Here is a 17,317-nt window from a genome sequence, read left to right on the forward strand (position 1 = left end):
AAATATGCGGATCTATGAGATATGCATCTTCCAGTGTAATTCATATTATTGGTTTTGTATTACACAGCAGCTTTGGCCTGGTTCTGGCCTTATTATGTCAGGTCTTTCATGTGATGAAAGATGCTCAATTTAATCTAGGCTTAGCCTGCAAAACCTGGTAGTCAGTGGGTTTCAAGTGTGATATTACTGTATGGAAAACAATTCCTTACTACTCTCATGTGTAGGCCATTTTAATAACTACTAACCAATATTACCTCAGTGCTTCCCCCTAAGATTTTTTCTTAGCAATGGAAGCTAATTTCCAATTGTACACATTTTGCCATGGCTTATGCCGTGTTCTTATGCTATCTGAGTGACTCAAACATTAGAACAAAAATCGATGGGGGCCCCATGCCATGACATTTTTGTAAATGTAGATTCTCCCTGACTGTTTAGTTTTGATTTAGGTGATTGTCGGTTCTCGAAGATAGTCTTATTTAAAATTATATTGCTCCATTATATTTTGTAAATACTTTATATCTGGTTATAGTCGGTTAGGTTTACACAAACGTTTTACCATCACAAATGTGTAATATTTTATTTTTCCTTTTAAGTGGCGGCCACGATTTAGCAGTGGCGGTGTGCTGCTGCCAAATGCATATAGGTGAAACACTATACCTATAAAACAATACTGTTAAGAACTGTTGACAATCAGATAACAGAAGATAACATCTCCTCCTTCTATTGTTTCTTATGCCTCTGCTATGCCTCTGTTGTGTTCCTTCACTTTTGCAGCTATTAAAAGAGCAGTGGTGCAATGCAATGACAGCTGTTTCACTTTGCTCTTTGAAGTTGCCAAACAGTCTCACGCGGAGCCACTTAATATAAATGTCAGAGCCTCCATTCTGTCAGATGAACAATTCTAATGCAATAACGCTGTACCTACATATACAGAGCACATGTGTAAAAGAGACCGAGGTCTCAATATGTCTTCCCGGTTAAAATAAAAGGTTAAATCAAAGAAAATAAAAAATAAGACCTTAGGAATGGAGGTTTTACTATTATTGTTTAAGAATAATAAGAGAATAAGATAAGGCAGCTGGTATAAAATACATTCAGGTGTTCACGCTTACGAGTCCGGGTAGATGAGACAGAACACATTGTTGCAGTCAGTTGTCAGATTTGGACAAGAGAACTCCCACTGCAGGACTGCTGCAGTGGGTCGGTGTTTAAATAACCAGCCATCTTTCCTCTGGGAGGTGACACTGTGTATCTCTGCCTGAGTTGACATCTAGCTCTACACATTGCCAAATATCATATGAGCACGAAACCCTACACTGGCTAGGACGGAATAATTCAAATCAATAATTAAATTCAACCCATCCAGCAAACATGCCAAAACATGCTTAAAAAGCTACCAATCCGCATTAGCTGTCTTCCAATCAGCATGTATAGAGCCTTGAGTTTTTCCTGCTCAGATCACATGGTAAGAAAACCCCCCTGCCCCTAACCAGGCTCCGAACTAACCTTTCCCCTGGTGGCACCAGCCCATAAAATCATTCACAATGATACTTAAATAGTTTGATTCAAGAAATAAGTTGTTTCATCTAACACACAGGTGTCAAACTCAGTCCATTGAGGGCCATGTGCTGCGCGTTTTCACTCCCCCTTGTGCTTGATGGATCAATTCAAGTTCACTGATTAGTTAGGAACTCCCCTCACCTGGTTGTCTAGGTCTTAATTGGACACATATTGAAAGCAAATAACAAAAACCAGGAGACACTCCGCCCTCCATAAAATGCATTTGACACCTGTGATCTAACATGTCCAAGCAGCAGGAATGCATAATTCAAGATATTGTATTGATCGTCGCAATATGAGCCACATTACGATTCCCACTTCGTGGGTTAACCCTATTGGTGCGGGTGGGTGTTTGCCTTTCATGCCAGCGACCTGGGTTTGCTTTTCAGAACCCACCTTTTGCTGCATTGGTGTAAGAAGTGAAATGGTGGGCATGAGTCATAGGAAGGCACAGCCCGGACGTGTGAGGGGGTTGAGTATTCAATGCAGTGGAACTTGCCTCCCTGTTTGGAGTGGGCAGTGTAGTGATTCTTGCTATATATGCCACCTTACAATTCCCACCAAGTGAGTTGACCCTATTGGTGTGATGTGTAGGGTGTTTACCTTTCATGCCAGCAATGTGGGTTCGCTTCCTTGCTCCACTATGGCTACATTATTTTGATGAGCAACCAGTGATTTTCATGAATTTGGGGATGACAATTAGGCCACTGTTGCGATATCAAAATAGGGCTCCAGAATTTGACTCCTTTGTTCAATAGATTAATTTGCTTATATCTTTTTTTGTGTACTCACATCACATAGGCTAATTTTTGGGGGGAAATTCATCATCTGAGGAAGTGGAACGTGCTGACAATGTACATTGACACGGTCGCCAGGTGTACGGTGTTTCCTCCGACACATTGGTGTGGCTGGATTCCGGGTTAAGCGGACGTGTCAAGAAGCAGTGCGGCTTGGCTGGGTTGTGTTCCGGAGGATGCACGGCTCTCAACCTTCGCCTCCCCCGAGTCCGTAAGGGAGTTGCAGCGATGGGACAAGACTGTAACTGCCAATTGGATACCACGAAATTGGGGAGAAAAATGTGTAAAAAAAACGAAATAAAAAAATTCTACTTGAATGGGTAGTAGAATAGGCTAGAATAGAATCAGAACAACAGTTTTCAGCTGTGCTAACATAATTGCAAAAGGGTTTTCTAATGATCACTTAGCGTTTAAAATGATAAACTTGGATTAGCTAACACAACGTGCCATTGGAATATAGGAGTGATGGTTGCTGATAATGGGCCTCTGGACGCCTATGTAGATATTCCATAGAAAAAGCAGCCGTTTCCAGCTACAATAGTCATTTACAACATTAACAATGTCTACACTGTATTTCTGATCAATTTGATGTTATTTTAAATGGACAAAAATGTGCTTTTCTTTCAAAAACAAGGACATTTCTAAGTGACCCCAAACTTTTGAACACCAGTTTCTTCAAACAGTTGAAGTCGGAAGTTTACATACACCTTAGGCAAATACATTTGAACTCAGTTTTTCACAATTCCTGACATTTAATCCTAGTAAAAATGCCATGTCGTAGGTCAGTTAGGATCACCACTTTATTGTAAGAATGTGAAATGTCAGAATAATAGTAGAGAGAATGATTTATTTCAGCTTTTATTACATACACTCAATTAGTATTTGGTAGTATTGCCTTTAAATTGTTTAACTTGGGTCAAACGTTTCGGGTAGCCTTCCACAAGCTTCCCACAATAAGTTGGGTGAATTTTGGCCCATTCCTCCTGACAGAGCTGGTGTAACTGAGTCAGGTTTGTAGGCCTCCTTGCTCGCACATGCTTTTTCAGTTCTGCCCACAAATTTTCTATAGGATTGAGGTCAGGGCTTTGTGATGGCCACTCCAATACCTTGACTTTGTTGTCCTTAAGCCATTTTGCCACAACTTTGGAAGTACGCTTGGGGTCATTGTCCATTTGGAAGACCCATTTGCGACCAAGCTTTAACTTCCTGACTGATGTCTTGAGATGTTGCTTCAATATATCCACATAATTTTCCTCCCTCATGATGCCATCTATTTTGAGAAGTGCATCAGTCCCTCCTGCAGCAAAGCACACCCACAACATGATGCTGCCACCCCCGTGCTTCACAGTTGGGATGGTGTTCTTCGGCTTGCAAGCCTGCCCCTTTTTCCTCCAAACATAACGATAGTCATTATTGCCAAACAGTTCTATTTTTGTTTCATCAGACCAGAGGACATTTCTCCAAAAAGTACAATCTTTGTCCCCATGTGCAGTTGCAAACCGCAGTCTGGCATTTTTATGGCGGTTTTGGAGCAGTGGCTTCTTCCTTGCTGAGCGGACTTTCAGGTTATGTTAATATAGGACTCATTTTACTGTGGATATAGATACTTTTGAACCTGTTTCCTCCAGCATCTTCACAAGGTCCATTGCTGTTGTTCTGGGATTGATTTGCACTCTTCCCACCAAAGTACGTTCATCTCTACGAGACAGAACGCGTCTCCTTCCTGAGTGGTATGACAGCTGCATGGTCCCATGGTGTTTATACTTGCGTACTATTGTTTGTACAGATGAACGTGGTACCTTAAAGGCGTTTGGAAATTGCTCCCAAGGATGAACCAGACTTGTGGAGGTCTACAACTTTTTTCCTGAGGTCTTGGCTGATTTCTTTTGATTTTCCCATGATGTCAAGCAAAGAGGCACTGAGTTTGAAGGTAGGCCTTGAAATACATCCACAGGTACACCTCCAATTGACTTAAATAATGTCAATTAGCCTATCAGAAGCTTCTAAAGCCATGACATCATTTTCTGGAATTTTCCAAGCTGTTTAAAGGCACAGTCAACTTAGTGTATGTAAACTTCTGACCCACTGGAATTGTGATACAGTGAATTATAAGTGAAATAATCTGTCTGGAAACAATTATTGGAAAAATGACTTGTGTCATGCACAAAGTAGATGTCCTAACCGACTTGCCAAAACAATAGTTTGTTATCAAGAAATTTGTGGAACGAGTTTTAATGACTCCAACCCAAGTGTATGTAAACTTCTGACTTCAACTGTATATATATATATATATATATATATATATATATATATATATATATATATATATATATATATATATACTGCTCAAAAAAATAAAGGGAACACTTAAACAACACAACGTAACTCCAAGTCAATCACACTTCTGTGAAATCAAACTGTCCACTTAGGAAGCAACACTGATTGACAATACATTTCACATGCTGTTGTGCAAATGGAATAGACAACAGGTGGAAATTATAGGCAATTAGCAAGACACCCCCAATAAAGGAGTGGTTCTGCAGGTGGTAACCACAGACCACTTCTCAGTTCCTATGCTTCCTGGCTGATGTTTTGGTCACTTTTGAATGCTGCCAGTGCTTTCACTCTAATGGTAGCATGAGACGGAGTCTACAACCCACACAAGTGGCTCAGGTAGTGCAGCTCATCCAGGATGGCACATCAATGCGAGCTGTGGCAAGAAGGTTTGCTGTGTCTGTCAGCGTAGTGTCCAGAGTATGGAGGCGCTACCAGGAGACAGGCCAGTACATCAGGAGACGTGGAGGAGGCCGTAGGAGGGCAACAACCCAGCAGCAGGACCACTACCTCCGCCTTTGTGCAAGGAGGCACAGGAGGAGCACTGCCAGAGCCCTGCAAAATGACCTCCAGCAGGCCACAAATGTGCATGTGTCTGCTCAAATGGTCAGAAACAGACTCCATGAGGGTGGTATGAGGGCCCGACGTCCACAGGTGGGGGTTGTGCTTACAGCCCAACACCGTGCAGGACGTTTGGCATTTGCCAGAGAACACCAAGATTGGCAAATTCGCCACTGGCGCCCTGTGCTCTTCACAGATGAAAGCAGGTTCACACTGAGCACATGTGACAGACGTGACAGTCTGGAGACACCGTGGAGAACGTTCTGCTGCCTGCAACATCCTCCAGCATGACCGGTTTGGCGGTGGGTCAGTCATGGTGTAGGGTGGCATTTCTTTGGGGGGCCCCACAGCCCTCCATGTGCTCGCCAGAGGTAGCCTGACTGCCATTAGGTACCGAGATGAGATCCTCAGACCCCTTGTGAGACCATATGCTGGTGCGGTTGGCCCTGGGTTCCTCCTAATGCAAGACAATGCTAGACCTCATGTGGCTGGAGTGTGTCAGCAGTTCCTGCAAGAGGAAGGCATTGATGCTATGGACTGGCCCGCCCGTTCCCCAGACCTGAATCCAATTGAGCACATCTGGGACATCATGTCTCGCTCCATCCACCAATGCCACGTTGCACCACAGACTGTCCAGGAGTTGGCGGATGCTTTAGTCCAGGTCTGGGAGGAGATCCCTCAGGAGACGATCCGCCACCTCATCAGGAGCATGCCCAGGCATTATAGGGAGGTCATACAGGCACGTGGAGGCCACACACACTACTGAGCCTCATTTTGACTTGTTTTAAGGACATTACATCAAAGTTGGATCAGCCTGTAGTGTGGTTTTCCACTTTAATTTTGAGTGTGACTCCAAATCCAGACCTCCATGGGTTGATAAATTGGATTTCCATGGATTATTTTTGTGTGATTTTGTTGTCAGCACATTCAACTATGTAAAGAAAAAAGTATTTAATAAGATTATTTCATTCAGATCTAGGATGTGTTATTTTAGTGTTCCCTTAATTTTTTGGAGCAGTGTATATATATACATATATATATATATAACATTCTATCGGTTGCAAGAGTTGTGTATAATAATTGAAATTGAAAAATTCAAAGTTTTGAATCCGGCGTCGTTTTGCATAACAGTTCATAAACAACGTGCCATAGAATCAGTACATCAAAAATCTATTTTTAAATCTAAATGGCACAGCTTTCAATTTGTTGGTCCTTAAATGAAACTGCTTTGTTTAAAATGTAAATGTTTTATTTAACCTTTATTTAACTAGGCAAGTCAGTTAAGAAGAAATTCTTATTTACAATGACGGCCTACACCAGCCAAACCCGGACGACGCTGGACTAATTGTGCACCGCCCTATGGGACTCCCAATCATGGCCGGTTGTGATACAGAAAGCTGAGGCCCTCCTCTCTTCAACGGTTAAAAATAAAAAAACAGAACATTTTGAGTGAGCAGATAGAATTTGCAGCTCGCACAGATGCAACCAATTAAGATATGTACTCTCACAGCCAAGTCAAAGGGTTGCAAAATGTGACTAAATGGTCGCAGTCTGGAGCCCTGCCTAATAATAGCATATAATTTAATTTTTCCTGACCACATGACCAGGGAAAAAAAACCCAGTTTCTATAGTTCACATGCATTTACCCAGAATGGCTACCACAATGTCATCTTTCAGGATCTCTATGGAGCCCCGAGACAGGAAGTAAAGTGCAGTTAGGACGTCTCCGCTGTGGACCAGGGTGTCCCCTGGGGGGGCGTGGGTGGTCTGGAAGCGCATGGCCAGGGCTCTCAGGCAGCCCTTGGTGGCTCCGTGGAAGGCCTTGCAGCTCTCCAACAGAGCCTGGTTGAGGTGGAGGCAGATATCTGCCTGTAGACACTCAGGGAAGCCTTTTAACACCTACAGTGTTTGTAGAGAAATGAAACAATTATAGAATGCAACCACGATGGATTCACCTCAGGAGTCAGGAAACAGTGTTTCACATGTATGTTGTCATTGTTATTATCACCCTTCTCAAATGGTTAGTATTTCAATATGTTTTTATCTCCTGGAATTTAAAATAGGCTTCCGGTTGTGACAAAAACAATAACAGAATATACTTACCTCTACAATACATGCGAATGAATCTGGGCTAAACTATTCCCCTGTTGCCCCACTACAGTGTTTCAGTGATGCAAATGCACATACTATAAAACACACGCCGTTAGGACCTTTTTCACAATGAAAGATGCAGTAAGTTGTCCAAAGTTTTTCTACAGTATGCTGTACTTGAAAAGGAAAAAGCACCACTGTATCCTTCAAGCAAGCTCATGCATCCACATGCACACTTTTTAGTATTTTTTTAAAATCGTTTTGCCTGTATATCGTTGTATTTGTGTGACTGTCCTTGTCTATCAGTGTTTTGTTACTTGTCATGTTTTTGTGTTTTTTGTGGACCCCAGGAAGAGTAGCTGCTGCTTCTGTAAAAGCTAATGGGGATGCAAATAAAGCCAATCTGTGACATATGCCCTTGGCCTCAGCTCAAAGCACTCGGGTAATTGTAATCTGGCATGCATGTGGAAGCTCAGCTTTGGGCTGTTGGCACACAGGAGATGGTATGGAAACTCAAACACCTCACTCTAAAACTGAATAGAAAAGTGATGATGATGGATTATGGTGTTGCTGGTTGTCTACTGTCTACACATGGGCTAGTATGATATTATGATTTAAAAGCCAAACAAAAATGTAAAGCAATTAAGCTTAACATGGAAATGGTTTACATTCATACTTTCACATATGTACCTCCTGCTCTTACCAGCGTAGATGTTATTCCATTTGAAAAGCAGAAATGAAAAAAAAGTTTTTTTTTACATTTTGCATGAGGATCACATTGGCAAGCAATAGGATTGAACTATGTTGGTATGCTGAATTGAGGTTTTGCTGCTTACCGTGTTCATGTCGATGCCATTCGTGTAGGTCCAGGAGTGTTGGAAATACTCCTCCAGCCGCTGCTTTAGTGGGTTGGGGATCTGGTGGAAGCGGATGAACTCTCGAACCCGGAGCATCTGGGTGTGGTACCTGGCCGTGCCCGAATACAGCCGCTGGATGATAGCTGACACGTTACCGAAGATGCTGGCATACATGAGGGCTGCACAACACACAGACAAAAGTAAAAGTCACCCGTCCTTTGTGCTAGCTATTAGCACAATGAATCTTGTGAATGCTAGTTAATTCTAACATTCCGAGCAGCTTAGTATAAGGAAATAGGAAGTATCAGACTCACAGCCAATCAGCATGACACAGATGGAGAAGATCTTTTCTGAGTTGGTATTTGGGGAGACATTCCCAAAGCCCACGCTGGTTAGACTGCTGAACGTGAAGTAAAGTGCTGTGACGTATTTGTCCTTGATGGAGGGCCCAGAGCTAGGGTCACTGAAGTTATACCTCTTGCCAATGGATACCCCAAGATTGTCGAGCCAACCAATGTTGTGCTCCAGGTAAGGCTTCTCCACATTGCCAATGGCGTACCATATGCAAGCTAGCCAGTGAGCGATGAGTGCAAAGATGCACATGAGTAGTATGAGTACAGCCGCTCCGTACTCAGAGTAACGGTCCAGTTTCCGGGCAACACGCACCAATCGCAGAAGTCGGGCTGTCTTCAATAGGCCAATCAGAGTGGTGGTCTAAAGAGACAAGACATGGTACATAATTAGCAAGGTCTCCAGTAATAAGAGAGACATGATCAGACGTTGTGAAACATGTTCCTTGCATTCACCTTTTACCAAATATGAATAATACATTTTATGCAAAGTTGGTACTGATTTACTGTATTTGATATCACAAAGATGCATTGGAAATATATTTCAGCGCTCAGCCATTACCAAAAGATGTTTTACCAAAAAAGAGTCAACGTCACTTCATCAACATTAGTAATGACTTTTCTCTAGACTCCTCTCAACAGTACAATTCAAAGATTCTTAATCTTGGCAACTTTCTATATAATGGCTCTGGTCAATGTCAAACTAACACGGAACTGTGAAACAAAGAGGACGCAGATAAAATCTGCTTTATTGATGTCTGGGCAGGAGGAAAGTAACACAATGAACGAGTCCCAGGGAGGTTGCTGCTCGCTCTGTCTCATCAACAATGGCTCGAGCAACATTTATACAATTGTCACCTCCAAGGAGATCATTTATTTACCTGACAATTATAATATGGCCCTGGAAAGTGAGGCTAGTAGCTGCGTTTGGTTATTTTCAGAGGCTCTTTAACGGATAAAACTGACAGTGATTCTTATGTGCAGTCAAAAGGGTGGACACACCTACTCATTCAAGGGTTTATCTTTATTTTTTACTATTTTCTACATTGTAGAATAATAGTGAAAACATCAACTATTAAATAACACATACAGTTGAAGTCGGACGTTTGCATACTAAGGTTGGAGTCATTAAAACTCATTTTTCAACCACTCCACAAATTTCTTGTTAACAAACTATTGTTTTGGCAAGTCGGTTAGAACATCTACTCTGTGCATGACACAAGTCATTTGTCCAACAATTGTTAACAGACAGATTATTTCACTTATAATTCACTGTATCACAATTCCAGTGGGTCAGAAGTTCACATACACTAAATTGACTGTGCCTTTAAACAGCTTGGAAAATTCCAGAAAATTATGTCATGGCTTTAGAAGCTTCTGATAGGCTAACTGTCATCATTTGAGTTAAATGGAGGTGTACCTGTGGATGTATTTCAAGGCCTACCTTCAAGCTCATTGCCTCTTTGCTTGAAATCATGGGAAAATCAAAAGAAATCATCCAAGACCTAAGAAAAATAATTGTAGACCTCCACAAGTCTGGTTTATCCTTGGGAGCAATTTCCAAACGCCTTTAAGGTACCACGTTCATCTGTACAAACAATAGAATGCAAGTATAAACACCATGGGACCACACAGCCGGCATACCTCTCAGGAAGGAGACACGTTCTGTCTCCTGGAGATGAACGTACTTTGGTGCAAAAAGTGCAAATCAATCCCAGAACAACAGCAAAGGACATTGTGAAGATGCTGGAGGAAACAGGTACAACAGTATCTATATCCACAGTAAAACGAGTCCTATATTGACATAACTTGAAAGGCCGCTCAGCAAGGAAGAAGCCACTGCTCCAAAACCGCCATCAAAAGCCAGACTACCGGCACGTGGGGACAAAGATCATACTTTTTGGAAAAATGTCCTCTGGTCTGATGAAACAAAAATAGAACTGTTTAGCCATAATGACCATTGTTATGTTTGGAGGAAAATGAGGGAGGCTTGCAAGCTGAAGAATACAATCCAAACTGTGAAGCACAGGGGTGGCAGCATCATGTTGTGGGGGTGCTTTGCTGCAGGGGGGACTGGTGCACTTCACAAAATTGATGGCATCATGAGGGAGGAAAATTATGTGGATATATTGAAGCAACATTTCAAGACATCAGTCAGGATGTTAAAGCTTGGTCGCAAATGGGTCTTCCAAATGGACAATGACCCCAAGCATACTTCCAAAGTTGTGGCAAAATGGCTTAAGGACAACAAAGTCAAGGTATTGGAGTGGCCATCACAAAGCCCAGACCTTAATCCTATAGAACATTTGTGGGCAGAACTGAAAAAGCATGTGCGAGCAAAGAGGCCTACAAACCTGACTCAGTTATACCAGCTCTGTCAGGAGGAATGGGCCAAAATTCACCCAACTTATTGTGGGCAGCTTGTAGAAGGCTACCCGAAACGTTTGACCCAAGTTAAACAATTTAAAGGCAATGCTACCAAATACTAATTGAGTGTATGTGAACTTCTGACCCACTGAGAATGTGATGGAAAATTTTTTAAGCTGAACTAAATCTCTCTCTACCATTATTCTGACATTTCACATTCTTAAAATAAAGTGGTGATCCGGGTTGGCGCTCCCCTTGGCTTGTGCCATGGCGGAGATCTTTGTGGGCTATACTCGGCCTTGTCTCAGGATGGTAAGTTGGTGGTTGAAGGTATCCCTCTAGTGGTGTGGGGGCTGTGCTTTGGCAAAGTGGGTGGGGTTATATCCTGCCTGTTTGGCCCTGTCCGGGGGTATCGTTGGACGGGGCCACAGTGTCTCCCGACCCCTCCTGTCTCAACCTCCAGTATTTATGCTGCAGTAGTTTATGTGTCGGGGGGGCTAGGGTCAGTCTGTTATATCTGGAGTATTTCTCCTGTCTTATCTGGTGTCCTGTGTGAATTTAAGGATTCTCTCTCTCTCTCTCTTTCGCTCTCACTCTCTGTCTCTCTGTCTCTCTGTCTCTGTGTGTGTGGACCTGAGCCCTAGGACCATGCCTCAGTACTACCTGGCCAGATGACTCCTTGCTTACCCCAGTCCACCTGGCCTTGCTGCTGCTCCAGTTTCAAATGTTCTGCCTGTGGCTATGGAACCCTGACCTGTTAACCGGACGTGCTACCTGTCCCAAACCTGCTGTTTTCAACTCTCTAGAGACAGAAGGAGCGGTAGAGATACTCTGAATGATCGGCTAGGAAAAGCCAACTGACATTTACTCCTGAGGTTGCACCCTCAACAACCACTGTGATTAGTATTATTTGACCGTGCTGATCATCTATGAACATTTGAACATCTTGGCCATGTTCTGTCATAATCTCTACCCGGCACAGCCAGAAGAGGACTGGCCACCCCTCATAGCCTGGTTCCTCTCTAGGTTTCTTCCTATGTTCTGGCCTTTCTAGGGAGTTTTTCCTAGCCACTGTGCTTCTACACCTGCATTGCTTGCTGTTTGGGGTTTTAGGCTGGGTTTCTGTACAGCACTTTGTGACATCAGCTGATGTAAGAAGGGCTTTATAAATACATTTGATTGATTGATCCTAACTGACCTAAGACAGGTAATTTTTACTAGGATTAAATGTCAGGAATTGTGAAAAAACTGAGTTTAAATATATTTGGTGTATGTGTATGTAAACTTCCGACTTCAACTTTATAGATGTCACGTCCTGACCATAGTAAGATGTGATTTTCTATGGTAGAGTAGGTCAGGGCGTGACAGGGGGTGTTTTGTGTTTTTCTATGTTTTCTATTTCTATGTTTAAGTTCTAGTTTTTCTATTTCTATGTTTTTGTTTTTGGGGTTGATCTCCAATTGGAGGCAGCTGGTCTTCGTTACCTCTGATTGGAGATCTTATTTAAGTAGGGGTTTTTCTTCCTGGGTTTTGTGGGTAATTATATTTTGAGTAGTGTTTGTTTCTCGCTGCGTCAAGGGTTGTTGTTTTGTTTATTCAGTTATTTGTGTTTAGCAAAGTTTCACGGATTTAATAAAATGTGGAACTACAACCACGCTGCACTTTGGTCTGCTCCTTTCGACAGCCGTGACAATAGAACCATGTAGAAACCAAAAAAGTGTTAAATAAATCAAAATATATTTGAGATTCTTCAAAGTAGCCACCCTTTGCCTTGATGACAGTGTTGCACACTCTTGGCATTCTCTCAACCAGCTTCATGAGGTAGTCACCTGGAATGCATTTCAATTAACAGGTGTGCCTTGTTAAAAGTTAATTTGTGGAATTTCTTCCCTTCTTAATGCGTTTGAGCCAATCAGTTGTGTTGTGACAAGGTAGGGGTGGTATACAAAAGATAGCCCTATTTGGTAAAAGACCAAGTCCATATTATGGCAAGAACAGCTCAAATAAGCAAAGAGAAATGACAGTCCATCATTACTTTAAAACATGAAGGTCAGTCAATCTGGAAAATTTCAAGAACTTCTAACATTTCTTCAAGTGCTGTCGCAAAAACCATCAAGTGCTATGATGAAACTGCCTCTCATGAGGACTGCCACAGGAAAGGAAGACCCAGAGTTACCTCTGCTGCAGAGGATAAGTTCATTAGAGTTACTAGCCTCAGAAATTGCAGCCCAAATAAATGCTTCACAGAGTTCAAGTAACAGACATCTCAACATCAACTGTTCAGAGGAGACTACGTGAATCAGGCCTTCGTGGTCAATTTGCTGCAAAGAAACCACTACTGAAGGACACCAATGAGAAGAAGAGACTTGCTTGGGCCAAGAGACATGAGCAATGGACATTAGACCAAAGGAAATCTGTTCTTTGGTCTAATGAGTCCAAATTCACGATTTTTGGTTCCAACCGCTGTCTTCGCTAGACGCAGTGTAGGTGAACGGATGATCTCCGCATGTGTGGTTCATGGAGGAAGTGTGATGGTGTGGGGGTGCTTTTCTGGTGACACTGTCTGTGATTTATTTAGAATTCAAGGCACACTTAACCAGCATGGCTACCACAGCATTCTGCAGTGATACGCCATTCCATCTGGTTTGCGCTTAAAGTGACTATCATTTGTTTTTCAACAGGACAATGACCCAACATATCTCCAGGCTGTGTAAGGGCTATTTGACCAAGAAGGAGAGTGATAGAGTGCTGCATCAGATGACCTGGCCTCCTCAATCCCCCGACCTCAACCCAATTGAGATGGTTAGGGATGAGTTGGACCACAGAGTGATGGAAAGGCAGCCAACAAGTGCTCAGCTTATGCAGGAACTCTTTTAAGACTGTTGGAAAAGCATTCCACGTGAAGCTGGTTGAGAAAATGCCAAGCGTATACATAGCTGTCATCAAGGCAAAGGGTGGCTACTTTGAAGAATGTAAAATATATTTTATACATTTTTGGTCACTACATGATTCCATATGTGTTATTTCATAGTTTTAATTTTTTCACTATTATTCTACAATGTTGAAAATAGTAAAAATAAAGAAAAACCCTTGAATGAGTAGGTGTGTCCAAACGTTTGACTAGTGCTCTATGTGTGGCTGAGTCCGTGGTGTGGCTGAGGGAATGTATGTTTGTTGAATGGCCTTAGATTTCAGAGTTGAAGCTGCAGTGAGACATAGCTGCAGGGCATTATGTGAAACAGGTACAATTGAAAACATTGATAATTTCCTCCAATTCTATGGATTTTGCCATGTTCTTTTGCTGACAATTAATACCAAAATGTTTTTGGAATTTTCAGTTCCACTCACTGTCTAGCTGATTCTTTTATTTAAAATGATATAGGTCCATGATCTTTTCTACATACTTTATATCTGGTTTTTACACTGAAAACTTTTTGGCCGCTAGACTAATTTACCAATCTACATTTTTTTTTATCTGACATGGGCTAATTCCGTGGCTATCAATTACTGACATGAAAAGAAGAAAAACTGCTGATGCACTTGCAACAAGTTTTTTTGTTGTTGGGGGGGGGGGGGCTTCAAAAGGGGTGCGGCTCGCAGGCCACCAGTTGCCCATCCCTGATCTAGCTCCACATAGGGCTTATGTAATCAACCTGGTCTGAGCTAATGTTAACGTTAGCTAGCACTAGGGGGTAAGGTTAGGTTTAAGGTTAAGGAGTTAGGTTAAAGGGTTGAAGTTAGGGTTAGGGAAAGGGCCTAGAGTTAGGGGAAAAGTTAGCTAACATGCTAAGTAGTTGCAAAGTAGCTATTTAAGTAGTAAGTAGCCTAGTTGCAAAGTTGTTCAAATGCTAAAGTTGTCTGTGATGAGATTCGAATGTGCAACCTTTGGTTTACTATAGACACATCCATCCACCCTGACCAACCACCCTCCTTTGCCTTAAGTAACCTTCTATCTTATGTAACCATACCAAACATAACATATAATATTAATGTGAGTGTCCTGGATTTAAGTTTACTATGTTACGTCTAATCTATGAGACCACTATGATATAATAGCACAACAAGTCCTTTACCAACATAAAATAGACTCCATATTAACATGCCCTCTAAAGCCCAATTTTAATAACTCGTCAAGGAGTGCAAGTCAGGCCAAAATACACAATGCAACATGCAACAATTTCAAAGATTTTACTGAGTTACAGTTCATATGAGGAAATCAGTAAATTCAAATACATAAATTAGGCCCTAGTATATGGATTTCACATGACTGGGCAGGGGCGCAGCCATGGGAGGGCCTGGGAGGGCATCGGCCCACCCACTGGGGAGCCAGGCCCAGCCAGTCAGAATGAGGTTTTCCCCACAAAAGGGCTTTATTACAGAGAGAAATACTCCACAGTTTCATCAGCTTTTTGGGTGGCTGGACTCAGACGATCCAGCAGGTGAAGAAGCTAGATTGTGGAGGTCCTGGGCTGGTGTGGTTAAATGTGGTCTGCGGTTGTGAGGCCAGTTGGACGTACTGCCAAATTCTAAAAACCTGTTTTTACCAAACATTCTAAAAACCTGTTTTAACTTTGTCATTATGGGTTATTGCGTGTAGATTGATTTATTTAATCAATTTTAGAATAAGGCTGTAACGTAACAACATGTGGAATTAGTGAAGGGATCTAAATACTTTCCGAATGCACGGTGTGTGGATATATATACACTACCGTTCAAAAGTTTGGGGTCACTTAGAAATGTCCTTGTTTTTGAAAGAAAATAAAAACATTTTGTCCATTAAAATAACATCAAATTGATCAGAAATACAGTGTAGACATTGTTAATGTTGTAAATGACTATTGTAGCTGGAAACGGCAGATTTTTAATGGAATATCTACATAGGCGTCCAGAGGCAATTATGTTAGCACAGCTGAAAACTGTTGTTCTGATTAAAGAAGCAGTACAACTGGCCTACTTTAGACTAGTTGAGTATCTGGAGCATCAGCATTTGTGGGTTCGATTACAGGCTGAAAATGGCCAGAAACAAAGAACTTTCTTCTGAAACTCATCAGTCTATTCTTGTTCTGAGAAATGAAGGCTATTCCATGCGAGAAATTGCCATGAAACTGAAGATCTGGTACAACTGAAGATTTTGTACTACTCCCTTCACAGAACAGCGCAAACTGGCTCTAACCAGAATAGAAAGAGAAATGGGAGGCCCCGGTGCACAACAGAGCAAGAGGACAAGTACATTAGAGTGTCTAGTTTAACAGACGCCTCATAAGATCTCAACTGTCAGCTTCATTAAATAGTACCCGCAAAACACCAGTCTCAACGTCAACAGTGAAGAGGCGACTCCAGGATAAGAGTTCCTCTGTCCAGTGCCTGTGTTATTTTGCCCATCTTAATCTTTTCTTTTTATTGGCCAGTCTGATATATGGCTTTTTGCAACACTGCCTAGAATGACAGCATCCCGGAGTCGCCGCTTCACTGTTGACATTGAGACTGGTGTTTTGCGGGTACTCGTTTTTGGGGGTATCTGTACTTTATTTTACTATTTATATGTTTGACTACTTTTACTTTTACTATATTTTTACTACATTCCAAAATAAAATCTTGTACTTTTTACTCCATACATTTTCCCTGACAACCCAAAGTACTTGTTACATTTTGAATGCTTATCAGAACAGGAAAATTGTGAAATTCACGCACTTCATCAAGATAACATGTGGTCATCCCTACTGCTGTTCTGGCGGACTCACTAAACACAAATGCATCTTTTGTAAATAATGTCTGAGTGTTGGAGTGTGCCCCTGGCTTTCCATACATTCTTGAAACAAGAAAATGTTGCTGTCTGCTTTGCTTAATATAAGAAATATGCAATTATTTATACTTTTACTTTTGACAGTTAAGTATATTTTAGCAATTACATTTACTTAAAGTATATTTAAAACCAAATACTTTCACTCAAGTAGTATTTTACTGGGGGACTTTCACTTTTACCTTTTAATAGAAAGTTATTCAAGTATCTATACTTTTACTCAAGTATGACAATTGGGTACATTTTCCACCACTGCATATTGACATGGTATAAGTTATGGCAAAATGAGTATAAATGCAGGAAATTCGCTTTAAAACAGAAAAAATAAATATCCACCTCATGCCAAAATGGATAGAATTATCTGTAAAACTGCAACTTTTTTCTCTCTGCCCCATGGCAAAATGAGTAGAATTGCATTATATTTGTTATAAAATTGTTACATGTACTCTATGCCCGATGACAAAATGTGTAGAATAGGCCTTAAACACAGCGCGGGAGCCTGCTGGCTTGGTTATGAAGCTCCCTGATCATTCTGTTAGACACCAACATTGCTTCGAAAGGGTAAAGATGTGAATCCATTAACACTTGCAGGTTGTGATA

The 17,317-nt window shown here is 41.6% G+C and overlaps 1 protein-coding gene across 1 annotated transcript in view; it reads right to left on the bottom strand.

The window, feature by feature from the left end:
- LOC106581803 (voltage-gated inwardly rectifying potassium channel KCNH7) overlaps nt 1–17,317 on the bottom strand; it is a 53,730-nt gene that overhangs the window by 8,298 nt on the left and 28,115 nt on the right. The window contains exons 7-9 of the mRNA XM_045704631.2: nt 8,515–8,914; nt 8,180–8,379; nt 6,899–7,151 (exon numbers count right to left, since the gene is read on the bottom strand). Coding sequence (XP_045560587.1) covers nt 6,899–7,151; nt 8,180–8,379; nt 8,515–8,914 — 853 coding nt within the window. The remainder of the gene's footprint in view (nt 1–6,898; nt 7,152–8,179; nt 8,380–8,514; nt 8,915–17,317) is intronic.

This window comes from Salmo salar, chromosome 21 (genome assembly GCF_965601325.2).
Source record: "Salmo salar chromosome 21, fSalSal1, whole genome shotgun sequence".
Lineage (NCBI taxonomy): Eukaryota > Metazoa > Chordata > Actinopteri > Salmoniformes > Salmonidae > Salmo > Salmo salar.